The sequence below is a fragment of the Apteryx rowi genome, unplaced genomic scaffold, assembly GCF_003343035.1.
Source record: "Apteryx rowi isolate R43461 unplaced genomic scaffold, aptRow1 scaffold_1, whole genome shotgun sequence".
NCBI classification, from domain to species: Eukaryota; Metazoa; Chordata; class Aves; order Apterygiformes; family Apterygidae; genus Apteryx; species Apteryx rowi.
This window is the reverse complement of record NW_020447196.1, coordinates 8,829,175-8,847,431: the sequence shown is the minus strand read 5'-3', so window position 1 is coordinate 8,847,431 and position 18,257 is coordinate 8,829,175. Positions and strand designations below refer to the sequence as shown.

General features: G+C 42.2%; 1 protein-coding gene across 1 annotated transcript in view; it reads right to left on the bottom strand.

Annotated features, from left to right (window-relative positions):
• The window catches only part of VAT1L (vesicle amine transport 1 like), a 63,321-nt gene extending 45,159 nt beyond the window's left edge, over positions 1 to 18,162 (bottom strand). The window contains exons 1-3 of the mRNA XM_026058594.1: positions 17,933 to 18,162; positions 11,350 to 11,479; positions 8,573 to 8,788 (exon numbers count right to left, since the gene is read on the bottom strand). Coding sequence (XP_025914379.1) covers positions 8,573 to 8,788; positions 11,350 to 11,479; positions 17,933 to 18,162 — 576 coding nt within the window. The remainder of the gene's footprint in view (positions 1 to 8,572; positions 8,789 to 11,349; positions 11,480 to 17,932) is intronic.
• Between the last annotated feature and the right edge of the window lie 95 nt (positions 18,163 to 18,257).

The following is an 18,257-nucleotide window of genomic DNA, read 5'->3' as shown; positions in this document are numbered from 1 at the left end:
AAGAGAATCCACCACATTTCTAAATTGCTTTGACACGCATATTCCTATTTGAAGGTGGTACGAAGTACACACTAAATACAGTAAGAGAACTGCAAGAGAAGACATGTAATAACCTCCTGGCATCAAGGAAGACTTTTCTCATGTGCTGGGAGAAGTCAGCTATACAGTACTCTATCTCCTGAAGGTGTCATTTTTCCCATTACAGCAAAGGAAATTGGAAACCAAGTGCTAAGGTGAGCATTGCAGAGCGGACAAACTGAAATGCGACTCTTGAACAAGCGCAAGGCAGTGTTTGTTACACTCAGTGCACTGCAATAAGCTTGGGCAGGGGGAAGGGGAGAATCACCATGTGATAGCGCTCTCTTTTTACCCTCAAATTCTCTTGTTTTCAGCAACAATTGGCAATGTGTCTTTTCTTCTCTCTTGCAAAATCGTACAGTTAGGTGAATCTAAAACTTATGGCTGAATCTCCTTCTAGTATAAATCCACTTCAACTGAGGCGAGCAAGGACAACAAACCCCAGCTGAGATGCTGGCCCAGAGCAGGTAGGCTGTATCTGAAAACGTAGAACAGCCAAGGAAGAGTTAAGTGCTGCCTGCCTGTGATATGACTCAGCAAGGGATGGAGAGAAAGGACACGTCCTCTGGAGAGTACAGGGCTGAGAGAGGCAAAAGCAAAGGCCTTCAGAGACTACAGCCTGCTTTGGTCAGGGAAATTGCTTTTTCTGTATGACTTGCCAAGCTTTTGTGTTTGATTAACAGATTATGCTCTGAGGCAGCATCTGGAAACAGACTCAGGCATGGCATGAGGCCTTTCCCAAGCTTCTGAGGGAACACATCCATTGCTTTAGAGACATTCATACTGCACAGGGCAGCTCAGTTAGAGATACCCATCCTGGCTTTAAATGAGATCACTGGGATGCTGAAAGCAGCCTAGCATTGGCTACACAGAGCTCTGTGTAAGCTGATTTACTCTGATCCTTGGCTGTTGGAGATGAAATAGGAGAAGAGCACCTGGGGTGTATTCATCAAATGCAGAATGGCTATGAACTGCTAATATGAACATGGCAAGTGCAGTCCTGGGAGGTATCAGGTAAAGGTTTCAGCAAATTGGGAAGCAGTAATGCCATTGTACAGTATGCTGGTCAGGACCGTCAGAAGAATGAAGTTCCAATTATTCACACTCAAGAAAGATGGACTCGAACACAAATCAAGCCTACTTAATGTGCTCCTACCTGCTAGGTACAAACAGGCCTAATTTCACTCTGCCCATACAGTGTTCAAAGTGATCAAGTATGCTGAGAGACTTATTTTAAAAGACTTCAGCTTTCATACTCACCTACTGCTGCTGCTTTGCAGCCAGCCAGCTCAAAGCCCCGGCAACGGGTATGTGTCTGTCTGGACCAATGTGTGTACGATGACCAAGGAAACAGAGAGTTTACCTTACAAGACAGCGGTATGAACAAGCAAAGCTATTTTCAGCCTAAAAAATAAAGGCTGAGGAGAGATTTGATTCTGAGCTTGTTTTCTTTAACCATATACACATACTATCCAAGAGATCTGAAGGCATTTGCCCCCAAAAAGGGAGAATAACTACTTTAAATTAATGGGCAAAACCAGCAGAAGAACAAAGATACATTAAGTGGCCACAAATAAAGTCTGGAAATTAAGAAAGGTTTCTAACCAACCAAGACAGAGCAGACAGAATTTGAAGGAATAAACATAAAACTATTTTTAAGGAGAAATATGATAATTCTAATGAAAGGGTTTCTATATGTTGCCTGCAATAGCAGGTGACTAGATTTACTAAGGACTGCCAGTTCTGTATCACATGAAATATCACCACTTTGGTAATTCAGTTTGGAGCACTTAGCCTTAAACATTTGCAATTTATGCAAGGGAGACAATAAAAATGAGGGTTCCTGCCAAACAGTAACCAATCCTGCCAGCATGACCTAAATCTGCTGCCAAGTCAGATTTATCCTTCAAATTCAGAGATGTGAGATTGCATCTGTAACTTACCCACTCTGCTTGGGCTTCCCCTGATGCTGAACCTGAAAGGGAAGGTCAGATCACAGCTTCAGGACAGCAATCAATGCTTCTGCATGAACGGCAGCTTAATTTTTGCTTCTGTAAGACTGAAATACTAAAGAATCAGCTAATAATTCTGCCTTGTGTCTGGGGCTTAAGTGATGAAATTGTACCTTTTATAAAGTTTTGTTAAGAGGAGCAAGGTTTTGTGCTATAAACATTCAGAATGGGAAGCACCGAAAAAGCAAACAAATAAGCAGAGAGGCATAACATCTGTCTCTCTCAAGTCTAAATTTCTGAAAGAATTCATGTTCCAGGTAGATATCGTAGAGACAGAGACTGGACTTATTAAAACTGGAAGTGCAGAGCACATAGGATTTTTGTTTTGTTTTTTAATACAGCAGTCCTGTATTTATACTAACTAAACTAGTCCAGGCTACAGTTTACAAGTTTATAAAGTTATTCTCAGAATTATTAATCTAACCCCATAGAAGCCTGTGCTGTGACTTGCGCTCAGTGCACTGACATATGAATCAATTAGTTCTTCAAGATGAAGACTCTAACAGATCAGTTCCAGTGGGGCTCACGACACTGTTCAGTTTCCTCAGTATTTTCTTCAATCAGTTGCCAGTTAGCTTCCCTTGAAAAAACACATGGAGAATATTTGTGGAGGGAGTTACTCTGTACTAACCATTGACTTATAGTCATTTCAAACATTAATTACAATGTTTTAAAGGCAGAATAAAACAATTTCCAGTTTGGGAATATATCCTGCAGTAAGCCTTATGTTCTTGCAAACTCCTCATATTTCACAGCAACAATTCTTATGTATGGGTAATAGGAAGTTTTTGAAGTTCAGTGTTAACTGACTTTCTCCCTATTTTAGCAGTCAGTTCAGAAAAGCATTTAAATGTTTCCCTAGCTTTAGTCATTTAAACTCTAATTATATAATTATGCCCCTTGTAATTACAGAACTGCCCTGCTACTCAACAAAATGCTCTGCTTAAGCAGAAGCAGAAACCTGCAGGACCAGAAGTACTGCCAGAGGCCTGAAAGAGTGTGGCAAGCCTTGTCCTTGGTGATCTTGATCAATAACAGTTAACGCAATGATAACAGAATGTTCTGCAGGATATTAATTTCTCATTGAAGTCACAGAATCACAGAATCGCTGAGGTTGGAAGGGACCTCTGGAGATCATCTAGTCCAACCCCCCTGCTCAAGCAGGGTCACCTAGAGCACATTGCACAGGATTGCATCCAGGCGCATTTTGAATATCTCCAGAGAAGGAGACTCCACCACCTCTCTGGGCAACCTGTTCCAGTGCTCTGTCACCCTCACAGTGAAAAAGTTTTTCCTCATGTTAAGATGGAAGTGTCTGTGTTTCAGTTTGTGCCCATTGCCTCGCGTCCTGTCGCTCGGCACCACTGAAAAGAGTCTGGTCCCATCCTCTCGACACCCTCCCTTCAGATACTTGTACACGTTGATAAGATCTCCTCTCAGCCTTCTCTTCTCCAAGCTAAACAGGCCAAGCTCTCTCAGCCTTTCCTCATAAGAGAGATGCTCCAGTCCCCTAATCATCTTTGTGGCCCTTCGCTGGACTTGCTCCAGTAGTGCCACATCCCTCTTGTACTGGGGAGCCCAGAACTGGACGCAGTACTCCAGATGGGGCCTCACCAGGGCTGAGCAGAGGGGGAGAATCACCTCCCTCGACCTGCTGGCAACACTCTTCCTGATGCACCCCAGGATACCATTGGCCTTCTTGGCCACAAGGGCACATTGCTGCCTCATGCTTAACTTGGTGTCCACCAGCACTCCCAGGTCCTTCTCCGCAGAGCTGCTTTCCAGCAGGTCAACCCCCAACCTGTACTGGTGACTGGGGTTATTCCTCCCCAGGTGCAGGACCCTGCACTTGCCTTTATTGAACTTCATGAGGTTCCTCTCTGCCCACCTCTCCAGCCTGTCCAAGTCTCTYTGAATGGCAGCACAGCCCTCTGGTGYATCGGCCACTCCTCCCAGTTTTGTATCATCAGCAAACTTGCTGAGGGTGCACTCTGTCCCTTCATCCAGGTCATTGATGAAGAGGTTGAACAAGACTGGACCCAGTACTGACCCCTGGGGGACACCGCTAGCTACAGGCCTCCAACTAGACTCTGCGCCACTGATCACAACTCTCTGAGCTCTGCCATTCAGCCAGTTCTCAATCCACCTCACTGTCCACTCATCTAACCCACACTTCCTGAGCTTGTCTATGAGGATGTCATGGGAGACAGTGTCAAAAGCCTTGCTGAAGTCTAGGTAGACAACATCCACTGCTCTCCCCTCATCTACCCAGCCAGTCATTCCATCATAGAAGGCTATCAGATTGGTTAGGCATGATTTCCCCTTGGTGAAGCCATGCTGACTACTCCTGATCACCTTCTTTTCCTCCACATGCTTGGAAATGGTCTCCAGGATGAGCTGCTCCATCACCTTTCCAGGGATGGAGGTGAGGCTGACTGGCCTGTAGTTCCCTGGGTCCTCCTTCTTGCCCTTTTTGAAGACTGGGGTGACATTGGCTTTCTTCCAGTCCTCGGGCACCTCTCCTGTTCTCCATGACCTTTCAAAGATGATGGAGAGTGGCTTAGCAATAATGTCCGCCAGCTCCCTCAGCACTCGTGGGTGCATCCCATCAGGGCCCATGGATTTGTGGGTGTCAAGTTTGCTTAAATGATCTCTAACCCACTCCTCCTCCACCAAGGGAAAGTCTTCCTCTCTCCAGACTTTCTCTCTTGCCTCCAGGGTCTGGGGTTCCTGAGGGCTGGCCTGAGCAGTAAAGACTGAAGCAAAGAAGGCATTCAGTAACTCTGCCTTCTCTGCATCCTTCATCACCAGGGCACCCACCCCATTCAGCAAAGGGCCCACATTTTCCCTAGTCTTCCTCTTACTGCTGATGTATTTGAAGAAGCCCTTCTTGCTGTCCTTGACATCTCTAGCCAGATTTAATTCCAAACAGGCCTTAGCCTTCCTTGTTGCATCCCTGCATACTCTGACAACATTCCTATATTCCTCCCAAGTGGCCTGTCCCCCTTTCCACTTTCTGTATACTTCCTTCTTCTGGTTGAGTTTTGCCAGGAGCTCCTTGCTCATCCATGCAGGTCTCCTGCCTCCTTTGCTTGACTTCCTACTCATAGGGATGCACCGCTCTTGAGCCTGGAGGAAGTGATGTTTGAATATTAACCAGTCTGATTCATGCAATTCAACTGTGAGCCAGTACCATGTTTTCCCAGAAGGCCCCTAAAATTTCTCCAGTCTACTTCACTGTCCAGGTTAACAGCAGAGTCAGTCTCTCTGAACCTCCCCTCTCTCAAGAACGAAAGAGAGAGAGGAAACAAACAAACCAACCCACCCCAACAAACACTCCTCATCCCAAACAATCAAAATCAACACTCTGACTCTTGGAAACAAAAGCAAATATAATCTCTCCTTTCTAATTCCCTTTCTAACCACTGCTACAGGTCCTCCTCTTCAGCTGGAAGACTACAACATACCAACAGCGTCAGAAGCAGAATTTGTGAGTGTCCACCTCTCTCTTTCTGGTTCAGAGAGACAAAGTACTTCTGTACAACTGCTTACATTGAACAGAGAAGATCATCTAATGATGCTCTGATTTTTTAAATGGGTGGGAGGCAGAGAGGGTACTGATCTGGTATGTGGAACAGCATTCAAGTCTCTGTTACCGAAAAAAACAGGCATGTGAGTTTTTTTCCCAAGATAAAAATTATCTTGGTACATTTTCTCTACATCATCTTCCAATGTTTCCTGGAATCTCTGGAAATAAGTAACCTGACTTACCTAAAGCATCCTGTCAGACATTAAAGGATGCCATCACATACTAATCATACCTCAGACACAGACAGGAAGACAATTGCTACAGTTTCCTTGCTACCAAAAACACCTATAAACAACAATAAGCCCATTTAAACAAACTGAAGCAATACATAAGTGAAGGACCTCGATAATTTTCCCTGCCTGAAATTTTTGAAAATGCTGCAGGATCCTCCTAAAGGAGGCTGGGGAGCCAGAACAAAGAACCTCACAAAAAATATTTGAAGCAACAAGTTCTTTCCCATAAAATGCCCTGAAGTGGCTAAAATAATGATCTTGCATAAGGAGAAAGGAACAATTACAAACTTCTAGTCCCACAGGGAGCCTATTGTCTCATTAAAATATTCTGGAATTTCTATGACATTTAGAAACAAACTGGACAGGTCTCCCACTTGCTGAAAGTGTTAATGGGCCTTGCATCTATTAAAGCAACAGCACAAAAAGCATCTTTCTCCATAGTGATTTTAGTTTTCTGTATTGTTAGCAAAGAACTTTGTGAGAATAATTTATTCAGTTGAGGTTATTAAATTTGTCAATGGATTAATAGAGTATTAGAGCAGTGCAAAGAGTAATACAGACCAAGGCCTTCAGCACATTTACTCTGAAATCTTGATGTCTAGTTAGCAGAAGGGAAAAACCTCCATGTGAGAGTGAAATTTTATCCATTAGACCTATCAAGCAACGGCAAAATTACTTCCTTTCTGGTTTTACCTATATATGTTCTTCCCTTACCAAGAACGACTGGCTGCAAGAGGCACCCCCCCTCCCTTGACACAGCAGTCGGCATCCTGTTTGGCCAGCTAGCCAGTCCCGTGTCCTTCTGATGTATGCTCCCTCCGGGATCGTACACAGACCTGTATCACAAGCTGCCCAGCTTGGCAGTTCTTCCCTGACCTCTGGTCTTTACTCTAGAGACTCTGGTTTATTTAACTATTTATCAGGCGATAGATCTGATCTCTCCTTCTTCTGGCAGCCAACCAGGACCTGCCTTCCTTTAGTTTCCTTCAGAGGACATCCACAAACAGTCATGGCAGAGGACCAGTAGAAGGATGCTCACTGAGTATCTGTGATAAGAGAGGAAAGAGCAGTTCCTGACAGGAATAGTCCAGCAAAGATGCTGGACACTAGTGAAGGAGACTGTGTGAGAGGAGACAGAGGATTAATGGTGTATAAGGGAAGAGGAGGAAGAACTAACAGAGGTGAGCGAGATTAGAGAAAGGAAGAGAGAGAGCTCAAGAAATGTAGCAAGGACACTTATATCTGAACAAAAACAAGGAGTCCATTTTCACTGGATATATGCATGTGTACTGGCATTTTAAGGGGGCATTTTGCTAATTCTGTACGCTCAGCCCTGGGTCTGCATTGAATCAATTGGGCAAGTGGCCTTGCAAGTAAAGCTGTGCCTTAGACTCCCTGAACATGTGGCCCTGAGTTGTTTTAACCGTCCTAAATTCCACATGAAAAGATTTAATATTTAAGAACAATAAAGTCAGCTATAATGCTCTAGGTTGTACTGTGTTGAATCATAATAAGATTATAAATTCCATTCATTTACAGAAGTATTCCAAGAGGACCATTTACTGCAAGTAGGATTACTGTTAGCTAAAAATACTTTGTGCAGGGAACTGATGAATTTATTCCTTTGATTACAGCCTTCTTTTATACGAGGCCCTGAAAGAAGGTCTAAGGGCACAGAATTAGGGATAAGGTGTTTGGGGCTGCCTGCCAGACTTCAGTAGTCGACAGAATATTAAATTAGCATAAATAAGGCACATTAACAGGAAAACAGAAGAGGTATTCTAATTTAAAACGCTGAGATCTGCTACTGTTCTCAGGTCACAAATCTGTCCTATGGGAAAAAACTGCATAATTTAAAAAGTAAACAAACTCCCCTGTTAATATCTTAATATTTTGCACAAGCTTAAGTATTGTCCAAGGGAGGGATATTTTCTGAAAGATAATTCAAGCAATTGGTAATACAACCTGTCAGCTTCTTATTTCCTGGTTGGTCTGCTTGGTGTTCCACCAGATCCATCCAGTTGTTGCTTTGCCATGCAATGCATCTTTACTGATGATCCAAACTATGACACACAGCAGCCATCGCTGACTCAAATTCTACATTTGCATATTTTCCTCAGGTTTGCATGGTAACATTTTACATTGCTTTCAATACCTCCACAATAAAGGAAAAAGCACACTATCTTCCACAGCGAAAACATCACACACACATGGTATTTGCAGGAGTATTACAGGAAGGCCATTTACTGCATGTAGGATTATGGTTAGCTACAAATACCTTGTGCAGGGAGCCGATTTATTTATTCCTTTGATTACAGCCTTCTTTGATATCGAAGTACCACCAAGGGCATAGATTTAAGAATACAATGTTTAGGGCCACACTTGCTTCTTGATCTCTCACTACCTGCTACTGGTTTTTGGAGGTGGGTTTGGGTAGAGTTTATTATCAGGGCATTTTTATTTCACCAAAAGCTTCTGCCAACCATTCACACTAGTGCTTTGATGGGAAAACAGGTGTAGTTCCTTCCACCCGCAATCCCTCACATGGGGCAGTCTGATATCAAATCAAACTGCAGGATTTGGCCCATTTGAGGAATTAAGATGCATCAGACTGCTTCAGCAATTTGCATGACAAGAAACAAAGAAGAGGTCCAACTTACCACCCCACCTCCTGCAGAGTGAACCAGCACAGACATGCCTTCTCTTAGGTTAGCAACTTCAAAGAGCATCACGTAGGCAGTTACAAAGTTCATAGGAAATGCAGCAGCTTCAGAAAAACTCATGTCGTCTGGGATCTTGTAGACAAATTCTACTGGGGTACATACGACTTCAGCCCACGCACTGTAGTTTACAAACGCCATGACTCTGTCTCCAATCTGCACACAAGGAAGAAAATGTTGATGATAGCATGGGTTATTCTTGGGCTATTTCAACTATACTCCACAGCAAAAGAGCAAAGAACATTTACTCTGTACCTTCAGGCGAATGTTTACAGCACAGGAACATTTTGGCCTCTCAAGTACTTGTCATCACTTTGGCTTTGGGATATTGTGGGTTTGCTAAATGCTAAGGTGCTGGTGACAGTTCTGAAGGGTTTATATCTTTTAGAAGGAAGATGTTGAAACAGAATTGTCATTTCAATTTCAGGGAAATTCCTCCTCCTTTTGAAAAATACATTCAAATTAACAATGCATCACTAGTAACCACTCTGTGGTCCCCTTTTCTGTTAAAGTCTAAAATGTGAATTCCGCTAAAATTAATCAGAGAGAATGTTCATATGCCCTGTAGCTTTACCAACAAACAAAAAAAGCAGAGCAGAGAAGTGCCTCTTGGTGATTCCTTCTTAGTAATAATAGAAATTACATTTTACTACAAACGTTACACAGAGCTTAGTCTTCATGTCAGTTTAGGCCTTAGTTCCTGAGAACCATCCCCACAGCTAGAGAGATTAGTCCCGTTTCACCTGAACTCAGCAGAAATTCAGCTATTGTTTTTAACAGGGGAAGGAATAGGCTTTTTACACTGCTATTGCAAAACAAAGGCTCTCCTTCAATGTAAAGTACACTCTTACACATCTCCGTCAAGATGGGCTGCCATTCAATGCCTTGACTTGTCATACCATAACGCAACCACAGCAGATGAAGACAGTAAATGACTGGCAATATCTCAGGTACATGAAACAGTCTCAGTACAGACTAAAGCCAATGAGACAATTTTTTCAAGTGCACGAAATCCCCATGGCTTTTATGGGACTTGAAGTGGCAGGAGTTTACAAAGGGAAAGAGGCCAGAAGACGTAGGGTGCAATCTTTGGCATTCCTGCCATCACTGTTGTTGACATATGCCCATCCACAAGACAAGCATCTGGTGTGCTCCTGTTCTATGTATGAGCATTTCTATATTCCAGAAATAAACAGTGTTCTCTTCCTCATGGTACATTTCCCTATTGATGGGTTCACATCTGTGTAGAGCAGTTATTTTTTAAGTGTTGGATCTCCTCAAACACTACTGCGGCTATGTAGATCACACGCAAAAAATAAAATACCATTGTTCAATTGGTTCGATTGACTTGTTTCAATTTCCAGGAGTAGAGTAGAGCACAAACAGGTTTTATAGTGAGTTCTAAGACATAACTTTTAAAGAGACCCAGTATATTCAGTCAGGTGCAATGCCATTCAAACATACACCATATGCTATAACCTTACGACTTCCTCTAAAAATAGCAGAAACTTTAAACTAAGAATGCTAATCTGAGCAGAGACTTTCTATACTACTGTCACAGAATACTCTTCTGTATGGAGTGTAACTATAAAATACAGAATACAAGAGCTGAACAACTGAAACACTAGAGTTTTTTCAAATAACAAAGCTATTGTTTAGTTACTGTTTAATCACAAAAATGTTAAAAGATTATGATTTGTTGTGGGGAGGAGACAGGGCAGGACGGGGAAGGTGGATAAATGTCCTATCGAGAGCTCATTATTGAGACCCTGCTAGAAACTAAATGGGCTATTATCTTTACTCAACTGACAAATTCTGAAGCTCTTCTAGAGGAGCAAAAATACATTACCTTTAAATAAAGATATTTTAGGTAATTGCCTTCCTAAGATAAAGATACAATATGAACTCAGAAAATGCAATTATTTGATGACATGACTGACTCAGCAAATAGCTAAGATAGGATTGATGTGCATTAACTCATTTCTTATTTCAAAATTTTTATACCTCCTGTAGGAAATAAAGTGCAAGATTTGAGGCAACAGAGATGTTTAACATCATAATGGAATATGAGGAAGGACAGAATACTGTTTGTACGTAATAGAGGTACTGAAGAGTACATAATGCCAACAGGTTACAAAAGCTTTATTGCATCTTAACTATTTTTCATTTATCACTATTCTGTTAGGTGAAATGGATCCTTTTCCTGAGTGATCAGGAAAAGTCATATACTCAGAATCAGGGTTCCATTATCTGCACTACATGAATGCACACAAATGTAAGAGATGATACTTAATGTAGATTGGGTCTTGCTAACTGAAGATCAAAAATTGGAACTAAACTCAGCAGCGTGTGGGTTTTGAGGAACAAAACAATGATAGCAAAGATGGCCAAATAAAGAAACTTCACAACTTAACTCAATTTCTTTTACTTTCTTAAAGCACACCAGTTATGCTTTCCAGTCCCTACTTAGTCATCAGGATATGCACACAGCACAGTGACTTTTCAGGAAGGATTTGGAGATGATGATGATAGTGGCTTTAGAAACTCATTCCAGAGCTCATTCTCATATGTGGGGAGCAGCAAGGAAAAACTGTCCTTTCAGACTTCAACGTGGTGGTGAAAGCTGCTGTCGCCGGTTGAACAGAAGGGATTGGGGGCAAAATATTCAGTGAACAGGTGATTATTTAGTCATGCCCTGAAAACAAAGAAGATGTTACCTCAAATCCTTTCACGCTGTCTCCAAGAGTTTCTATGATCCCAGAGCATTCAAAGCCAGGAACAAGTGGTGTCTTAGGAGGGTTGTCAATATTCCCCTGTCGCACCATCAAATCAATGAAGTTCAAGCCACTGTAAAACACAGGAAAAATAAAAAAAAAAAATCAAGGCTATTACCGTAGATCAAAGTAAAGGAGGAAAACTTGACCAGAATGATGGGAAAGCCAGAAAGCTTCAGGGCAGCATTAAAATCCTGGGCTCCACAGCATAAGGATGGTCCAGCAGACATTCACATTCTTCATGCATGGACCAGACTGACTTTACACCAGTGCTGTGCATGTGTGCTTTTCCCTGAGGTCTGTAAAGCAACCACGTCTGTCATTAAGAAGAGCCCCAAAGCTTTTGGATTATTTAGGAGTCACAAGTAGCAATTCACAAAGACCATTTAAAAATTCAAGAAAATGAAAAATTGTGATTTCTGTGAATGCATCACTAGCTGGTAAATAAAAATCGGTTCTATTAAAAAACAAACAAGCCTCACATAGATGTTTTGGGCCAAGAGCAAGCCGGTGTAACTGCTCTGACACCTTTGAAGTGACTCCAGGAATGAATCTGTCATTCATCTCAGGCAGGAGCCCAAACTTTGACAAGAACTTAAGTATCAAATAGGCTGTTGTTTTTAAAATCTTCCTCTTGAACAATTTTTGGACAGTTTTTACAAAAGCTTTTTTAGGTCTTTGGAGTCCTTTCAGGGTTGCCACACAGAAAAATAATTTATGATACTCCCTTGTAGTCTCAGTTTTGCAAAAATCTTGAGGCACCTTTGCTTTATCTTTAACATGCTATCCAATTTTATTAAAATAAAATGCTCTCATTTTCTAGACAGCCGCAAAGAAACAAAAAAAGTACCATGCTTATGCACTGCCCCAACATACTGATTTCTGACACAAATGCCATACATATCATACTCCTAACTAGCTAAAATATGCTCCAGCACTAGTCCATTGTTCTAAAAAAGAGCCCCATATTTATTGTTAGCTGAAATTGCTGCATATTAACTCCCCCGACTCTATGAAGCTATGCACACAGTCCTACTCATGCATATGAAATCAGCAACTGCTTGGATACATAAAATTACTCATGGGCAAAGTATTTATGAGATGGAGCTTTAGTCAGACACTAATCAAGACACACAGAGATTGAACAGACCCAACAAACAAAAAGAAAGAATAGATTCAAAACATAAGCACGAAGACAGGACAGCATCCATGGGGAGATGTAGGACACTGGGAAATAAAAGGAAATTCCACCTAATTTAAATGTCTGTAATTGTGGTGTAGGTTTTAAGAGAGATTTCAACTCACAACTTTAAGCTGTGTAAAAGCAGTATTACAGATTATTTCAAAAAAAAAAAAAAAAAGTGACTTTGACAATCTAGCTTGACAAACTTGGGGGGGGGGGACACAAACACACCCAAACCACCCCAAAACCACATGCTTATACACAAAGCTCATTACATTCACCACATGAAAAGTTTGGCACAATGAGGCTGGGAGCTTTGAAATGGTATTTGGAAAGGCTACTTCCTATCCAGTGACTAAGGCTTCTATATTGCCAGCTACTCTAATGTTGATATAGGGAAAAGAAATCCTGAATAACAAAATAAAAAAACGCCTGCAAGGCAGTCATCATTTGATAAGGAAACATTACATACACAGTGGTAACCACTGTTTTTGCATGTTAACTTTGGTGATGATCTTTTGAACAGATCTTTCCACATTTTGAGCATTTTACAAAAAGTTAACTTTTCCTACATTCTTCCTAAAAAGAGCAGCTGAGGTGAGAACTGTGATGCATGAACCAGTGTGGGAACGTGCGCAGTAGCTTTGTAATGGGGAGGCAGCGAGCACACAGACAGATATGGCAAAGACCCCAGCTATTTGGTAATGACATAAGATTACACACATTATTGCAACTCTTCTATAAATCCTCTTTCTTCTAAAATAACTTGTCAGACAGTTTTTGAAAGGGTATATATTCAGTTTTGCATCTAATGACATAATACTAGCAATTCAGTTCCTCTCTAATTTCGTATCTCTCTTCTTTGCCTTTATCCTCAACAAAAGGCAGCAATACTAATAGAACAGTTCACCTCCGTTATCACAAACTTGCAAAATGTAACTCTAGGACAGACGTGATAAGGAGAGAAAACACTACACAGGTACATGCTATTTAAGTTACATGTTTTTAATCATTTTAACTGCTAGCTGAGACATCAAGTGTTGGATTTGTAGTTATTTCTAGTCAATTCCCAGATAGTTTCTTCTTCTTTCACTTCATCTTTACTTTCCTATAGATTTACATGTTTTTACATCCCCACTGCTGTATCATACATGCATTTTGGCTACCTTCAGTTTATCAAAAAGATGCAGATATCTGCAAGAAGTTTCATTCCTTTACACTTTCAAATAAGGTGAGAAATAAATTATTTTATTATACAAGCCAGATTTGAACAAGGTTTATCAATAACAAGGGACCTGAAAGTACAATTGGGTTCTATGTTAACCAGCAAACTTGGTTTTTTTCTTCGAATAACCTAGAAGGCCCAAAAATAAACAGCTAGTTTAGTAACCATCTCCAAGACACCCAACCTTAACAAATCCCTCATTAAAATTCAACCTGCAACAGACACAGGAAAAGGGAAGTTTGGCTGCACAGAATATCACAAGACAACCTATCTCATGAAGAATGATTGTTTTAGAGAATAAACACAATTTATTTCTTGTATCAGTACAAACAAGCATAGCTTGTTCTGGTGCGTAGTAAGAGAAAGCAATTCTTGAACTTTAAGTAAAGGCACATGCAAAGAGTAAAGTCGAAGTGCAAAGTGATCCATTGGGGAAAAAGGGCACAATTCCTTTCAGTCATAAGCGTGTTTCTAATCCCAAATCAAGAGCCAGATGTAAATTAAGATACAGAAGGATATGAATTACCAGGATCAACATACTGACATAGGGGTTCTGCAAGAACTTTTCTGTGAAAGAGCAAGGATATTGGTGTGAACTTCATAGACTGAATTATCTGTCCATTTTTGGGAGCAGAGTTTATCAAACATAGGATTATGTTTGAATCTGATTTTCTAAATCTGCAATGCTTTGCTTAACATCAGTTCTCAGGACCTTGAATATCATTTTCTTTTCCTCACAGTTTAGCTTTGCGGCACTTTTTTTTTTTTTTTTTCTCCTTTTAAACCATGGGAAGTGCAGTGGATACAATATTGTATTCTAGACTGCTTTCACTGTCAGACCTGCTATGGCCAACTTTGTTCTTGCTCTGTCCCATCCAGTCTAGGATGCCCAATACCTTACCTTGCAAACCACCAAATCTTGTAGACTGTCCTCCATGCTCCAGTGTAGAAAGGTGCTGCTTTTGATCTGTCTTTCTTATTTCACTGTAAGACTCTACTGAGAATAATTACTGAAGTCAAAGAAGTACTACAGAGCAAGTGAGAAGGGTACTGAGTTCTATATTCTTAAACATATCCTTCCTCTTACCCCGGCCAGCAAGTTGCCTTAAATTCTTAAAACTTTCCACTTTTTTTTTTTTAAATGATCAGATCTCACCTTTCTTTTTATCCAGAGACACCCGCAATATATGAACAAGACTCCCTTTAAGAATAAAACTGACACACTGTCCTCCTCCTGCTATACATAGGATTTCTTTGATTTGCTGCCTTTTTTATTTTTTTTTTATTTTTTATTTTTTTAAAAGTACTGTTATCTCACAAATGCCAGGAAGTCAGAGGGGCCACTTCTGCTTCATTCCTTATGACGCGCATGTACAGCGGCACAAAAAAGAAATAATTATAATAGAGAAAAGAAAAAGAAAGAGAGGTAATTACAGGAGACCATTCCTTATTCACTCATCCTATATGACACATCCATTTTGGTTTGTTCTACCTGTTTGTCTGATCTCATAAAGAGTATACATACCAGTATTTTACAAACTGTAGATTATAATACAAACAAATACAGCAAATTTAAGTTCTCTGTCATTATCAATCAAAAATGATTTCAGGAAATAGGCAGAAGCTGTGACTCAGCTTGGACATCGATGGCTGTTCCATTTCTTAGTCACTGAATGAGGCTAACATATGACTCATCACAACTGAGACATTTTCAATTGGATCACTGATATTCCAGACCTTCAAAAGAATTATTCATCTGGCTTAGTGCTAATAGCAACATATCCTCCAACTCCTCTATTAATAGTACCATACTATAAAATGTATACATATAATTAAACTGGTTTCCACCTCTCAGTGAATAGAGACCATACAGGAACTTCTACTTTTTACCCCCAAGGCATATCATGTATTCACGCACTGTTATTAAAATAAAGAAGATTCATTTTCTCCCTCTTACCTCTTTAATGACAGTCAACTGCAAAATCGAGTTAACTGAAAACATTACTTAGCATCAGCATGCCTTACTGGAGCAGCTCATCTTTGAGATGTTCTGACTGTGTGCATTAACACGTGTACTATACTGGACAGAGCAGAAAGACATTTTTCTCACCCAGTCTCCCAAACTAGATGGCGAGTCCACTGTCACCCTGATCAATCTTCTATATTTACAAACTTAGGATATGAAGATCAGCAATTTGATTTTGCCTTTTTTCAAAGCAAACTTTGTCAACCTGATCACACTTCATTCCTGTGGCCGCTTCCAGCTAGGAACAAGTAGACTGCGTAGCCTACAGATCCCTCCAGCATGAAAGGAAGCTACAAAAACATATATAGTATTGTATTTTATCTGGTAGTAACTATGAAGCAGTTAAGAGGGTCTACTGATGTCATAAACAGCAAGCATGCACCTTTTAGGGCTCACTAATTGTAACATAGCCCTGGGAAGCAACTGTCACTGTAGCAGGGCTGAATATTTCTATTTTACAGCCAAGGGTTCTTTTGCAGATAACTTACTTGTGATACACACATACCTATTGCTTTGAAGAAACAGGAATTCATGCAGGTACTGAAGAATGCTATAAATACCTCAGACATGTAAAGGAATGTGTCCACATGTGCTCAGAACACATGAAATTTTGAATGTTAACTTCTGTTAACTCAACAGCTCAAAAATACCACTCAGAAGACAACAGCACCTCCTCTCAAGCAGAATTACAGCCTTGCCTGATAGCAAAATGAGCTACTTGACAGCTACTAAGCTACCAATATTTCTTATATTCAATATCACCTAGCCTGGAATTTCTTATAATTCCCACTGTGACTATTAGAGAAAAACAAAAGAAAAGGCAAAAATCCGAGCCCTTCATCTATTATTCCTCATTCAGACTGACAGATATCACTACTTTTCATGCGTGATACCTTGGGGTGGGGAGAGATACTTGCATAGGTCGTAAACCTTATGATTCCCATAAACACGGATGGGAAGGCCACTGGCTAAACAGGCTGAGACATTCAGCTTTGCTAGCCTACCCGAATACTCCAAGATCTGAGGTACATCCATTGGCTACACTGTTCAAAACAAACTCTCTGCCCTACAACAGCATCACTTTCAGTGTCAGTCATTTCCAAAATAAACAGCTCAGCCTTCACCTTGGCATTCACTTGCTGGAAGCATCAAGATTTTACATAACAGAAGATGACAACAGAAGATAACTCTTTGTCTAGGTGTGATTAATTTGGTCTTTGTTATGCATCGAGTTGTGTAGTAAGAACTTATGTTGTCTCCTGTCCCTTAAAAGGAAAAAAGCCTTATTTTCCCAAAGGAACATGTGCACTGAGAACTGGCTATCTAAAAAGAAAAGTCTGCTCCAATTTTCTGGAAAAAGAAATTAGCCTTCTAGGAAAGCTCGGTTCAGGATCCCACCAGATTCCTTGCCACTTATCACCAGTTTTTAATTCCTGTGTCTGGCTAAGTTATCCTCAACTCCAGCTATGCTGTCACACGAGCTCTGAGGAAAAAATGACAGTGACAGAGATAAGTGATTCCCAGGAGAAAAATAATAGCTAACATCACAAGGGAAAGGAACAGGTGCTCAGCAACGCACAAAAGCTTGCATCAATATTTCTCAGGAAAAAACAAACACACACACACGGAACACAGTTGGCCAGTTTCCCCCCATTTCTCCCAGCTGGTACCAAGAAAAATCAACGTTAATTTTTTCCCTTTTCCCCTTCATAGCTGCTGCCGCCAGCAGCGCTGACAGCTTTCCCTGCTGCTCGCCCGGCGCCCAGCGGCGCAGCGCTGAGAGCCGGCGCGTCGCGGGATGCCCGGGCGCTGCCGCGGCGACAGCGACAGGGCGGCCCCGAGCGGGGCCCGCGCCCGGGGCGAAGCCGCAAGTGAGGGAAGTTGCCGCCGCCGCTCCCGGGCCGCCTCCCGCGGCGGCAGCTCGCCCCCCTCCCCCCCGCGCCGGCCCGCACCGGACCGGATCGGACCGGCCCGCACCGGCGCTGCCCGAGGGGCTGCGCGGGAAACCGGCGGCCGCGCGCCTCGCACCGCCGCGCGGCGTTAACGCCACCCGACACCCCCCCGCCAGGGGACGCAGGGAGCGATACTGGACCAGGCTTTCACGCGGATTTTGAGCTCGCCCTCCCGAGGCTCCGGCATGACTCGCTTGGACACGCGGAGCTTGTTGAGCCCCCCGAAGGCGGACAGCACCACGGCTCTCATCTCCTTGGCGTCGGCAGCGCGCAGGCTGCCGGCGGCGCTGTCCTCGGCGGCCTCCTTGCCTCCCTCCTTCTCGATCATCTGCTCCGTCTCCTCGGCTCGCTGCGCTCCCTCCTTGGCCATGGCGCGGCGGCAGCGGCTCCCGCCGGCTCCTCCTGCGCAGCGCGCGGTGCCGCCGTCTGGAATGGCCGCGGCCCCGCGCAGCGCACCGCCGCGCC